At 34.1% G+C, this 3,579-nt stretch overlaps 1 protein-coding gene across 2 annotated transcripts in view; it reads right to left on the bottom strand.

The window, feature by feature from the left end:
- LOC106470689 overlaps positions 1 to 3,579 on the bottom strand; it is a 27,077-nt gene that overhangs the window by 8,087 nt on the left and 15,411 nt on the right. The window contains exons 3-4 of one of the 2 annotated variants that reach the window (XM_022399328.1): positions 2,883 to 2,923; positions 1,690 to 1,980 (exon numbers count right to left, since the gene is read on the bottom strand). In XM_022399328.1, the coding sequence (XP_022255036.1) occupies positions 1,690 to 1,967 (278 nt within the window). In that variant the 5' untranslated portion in view covers positions 1,968 to 1,980; positions 2,883 to 2,923. The remainder of the gene's footprint in view (positions 1 to 1,689; positions 1,981 to 2,882; positions 2,924 to 3,579) is intronic. The other variant, XM_013931250.2, reaches the window with a different exon arrangement.

The following is a 3,579-nucleotide window of genomic DNA, read 5'->3' as shown; positions in this document are numbered from 1 at the left end:
GAATGTAAGTGTCGTTAATTCCCTGAATTATGTCTTGACCACTAAAATGTAAGTTTTGTTAATTAATTCCCTGAATTATGTCTTGACCACTAAAATGTAAGAGTCGTTAATTTTTTCAGCCATGGGGGCGTTATAATGTGACGGTCAATCCCACTATTCGTTGGTAAAAGAGTAGCCCAAGAGTTGGCGGTGGGTGGTGATGACTAGCTGCCTTTCCTCTAGTCTTACACTGCTAAATTAGGGACGGCTAGCGCAGATAGCCCTCGTGTAGCTTTGCGCGAAATTCAAAAACAAACAAACAAACATTTTTAATAAATCGCTTTTTTACTGGCCCTATACGAATTTCCGGTGAAAATAAAAATAATAGCTTGTCGAGCGTACACTTTGTGTGTTACATTGCTTCTAATTATATGATGCTTTTTGCTTAATACTCAGATGAATATTCAACACACAATTCATGGGTCAAAATGCTAATTATACCAGTTACTTGTAAAATACTAATTAGCATGTTATGTTTTACCATATGCTGGTGAAACATTTTTTATAAGTACCCCTTTTAGTTTAACATAACAGCAAATGTACAACATTTCAACAAGGTTTTGTCATCATCAGGTACCTTGTTGAAACGTTGTACATTTGCTGTTATGTTAAACTTATATTAAAGTTTTTCTTCATTACCCATACAAGCCGTCTCCAACCATTATTAAATATTTAGACAGTTTGACCCTAGATGGTCAGTATGTATTACAGTGTACCAAGACAACGTGAGACACTGAAGAAGACACAGAAATGTGTCAAACTGTTTTCTCCAATTTCAAATCTTAAAGTTTGTTCCACTTACTGCGATTTTTCACTAAATATTACATATGATGTCGTATTATTTTATTACCAAATTATCTTATCCTTCAGAAAACAACAACAACACAGTATTATTTCAAACCGTGATCTAAAAATGATTTTAACTGTCAGAAGAAAGAACATGGTATTGACTAACTTATTTTCGACAATAATATACGACACTTGTTTTATTTAGCGAGTGAGGCACTGGTATGTTTGTCACATGCTAATGTACAGTATCAGTGTAAGCGATTACCATGAACTGTTATTACAGTAACAATAATGACATACTTTATAATCTGAATATTGATAGTGTTGTAGATCTTTGTTTACAGGTATATTTTGTTAACATGCTTTATAATCTGAATATTGATAGTGTTGTAGATCTTTGTTTACAGGTATATTTTGTTAACATACTTTATAATCTGAATATTGATAGTGTTGTAAATCTTTGTTTACAGGTATATTTTGTTAACATACTTTATAATCTCAATATTGGTAGTGTCCTAACTCAGGGAATTAACGACTCTTACATTTTAGTGGTCTTGACATAATTCAGGGAATTAACGACACTTACATTCTAGTGGTCAAGGCATAATTCAGGGGGGCGAGCATGTTTGGTGTGACGGGGAATCAAATCTGTGACCCTCAGATTGCGAGTCGAGTGCCTTAATCACCTGGCCATGCCGGGCCTATTAAAAATCATCGTCAACCTTATTGTGACGTTATGTCCCACAAACCGGTAATCTATAGTTCACAATTCATCAACATAAGGCATAACATACCATAATAGTTGAAAAGGTATTTAAAAATAAATACATAACTGGATAGATAAACAACTGAAGTACTTACAGCTCATCTTCTGATTCACTTTTCCTCTTCAGATGTTGATGATTTCCCATGTTTGCTCCATTTGTTCCAAGATTGTGTAACAACTCCCAGCTTGTGGCCGTCTGCGAGGTACATGGATCAGGAGAAATCGGAGCAGTAAACCTCATGACTGGAGATAGACAGTGATTATCTTGTTTACCACTCCAGGGCATGTATGTTGGAACTGTGTGAGACCACGAAAATGTTGGGCTGGACCCATGTACAGAAGCAGCAGTTGTGAAAGTCATGGGTTGTCCCATCACAGAGGTAATGCTGAAATACAAATCGATGCAATGTATTAAAGACAAACCTAAGCATCTACTATATTTACTAACAGAATAGTGTTGTTTTTGATACAAGTTCATTAATTAACACATTATACAAATTATTTGAATTAACTTTTAAGCCACTGTACAACGTAACTGGAAGAGATCGGAAGCCCACAAGGTTAGAGGATGGAAATACTGGAAGAAAACTTAGTAATGTAACGATCAAACGTTCTTTAGCAGAGGCATCGCTAGACACTAGGGCGTGGGACCCATGCCTCAATTTCCCAGTTGGTGTCTTCAAAAATCAGAATAGAAAACCAGGATTGATATCATACTGGAAAGTAGAAAATCCTATGGGACCAAGCCCCAAATATTTTAAGTACCTAGCAATGCCTCTGTTGCATCAATTACTACAAAATGAAATTACTGAAAATTTATGTTGTAGTTCAACGATTGGGGTTCACCAGACTGCCTCAGGAGGACTCGGCACATGGAAAAAATATTCCCTCTAAAACTTCCCTGACACGAGACAAAGCATAATTTTCATCGAACATTTATTTATTCTAATAAATATGCCTTCACAACACTGTCTATGGTTGAATTTTTTTTTAATGCAATAAAGGAAAGTACTTCAGAGTGGTTATTATTTAATATTCCTATAAACCCTTTCCAGACTGAATGGAGGCCTCTGATACCCTCCGATGTTTTACTTTTCACAGTGAAACACTTAACTTATGACTTACTAGTTTTAGCTTTAACAATTAATATAATTTGTGAAATTTCAAAAAATCTGTCATATAGTTGTGTGTGTTGTTAAACATAAAGCTACACAATGGGCTATCTTTGCTTTGTCGACAGTGGGTATGAAAACCTGATTTTTTTAACATTATAAGCCCTCAGACTTACCTCTAAGCCACCAAGGGGCAATTCTGTTGTAAGACACTTATCTGAAATAATATTAATTAACAATATGTAATAAATAAGGATACAAGTCATCAGAATATTTTTGCCACAGAAAACTATACTCGCTAAACCTATGTTTACACGATGTCTTTTCACACAAAAATATTCTATAATTTTCAAACATATATAACTAAACAAAAATACATTTTTAAGTAATATAAAGAAACTAGGAAACAATACCTAGATCTATGATTTATTTCTAAGCCTTCCATTAGATTCCTTCATTAATTTCTACAGGAGCTCCAGCTAGCCAATATCATAAAACCTTAAATTACCACTCAAACTACTTCATTCATTCTATATTGAATAAGTAGTTTAAAATCTACTCTGTCCAATCATATTTAAGTATTGGCTATAGCTAGTTTTTTTTATGGTTCAGCTTCTTTAGTAACTATTCAGACCAGATATCGTCACATTATAATAAGGTTACAACTACGGGCTGTGGTATTAAAATCACTCGCAAAGAAAAATAACACATAAGAAATAAAGCATGGGTAACTATACTTTCTTATCAAATATAAACTTTGGAACTGTAAAGAAAATTCTAAATGTACCAATAAACATATTGTTTAGAGGAGTGATCCCTCGGAACAAAGTGGAAAGTAAAATTAGAACATTTTCTTTTGGGGAAGTACACAAA

This window comes from Limulus polyphemus, unplaced genomic scaffold (assembly GCF_000517525.1).
Source record: "Limulus polyphemus unplaced genomic scaffold, Limulus_polyphemus-2.1.2 Scaffold4160, whole genome shotgun sequence".
Lineage (NCBI taxonomy): Eukaryota > Metazoa > Arthropoda > Merostomata > Xiphosura > Limulidae > Limulus > Limulus polyphemus.
This window is presented reverse-complemented; position numbering and strand designations above follow the sequence as displayed.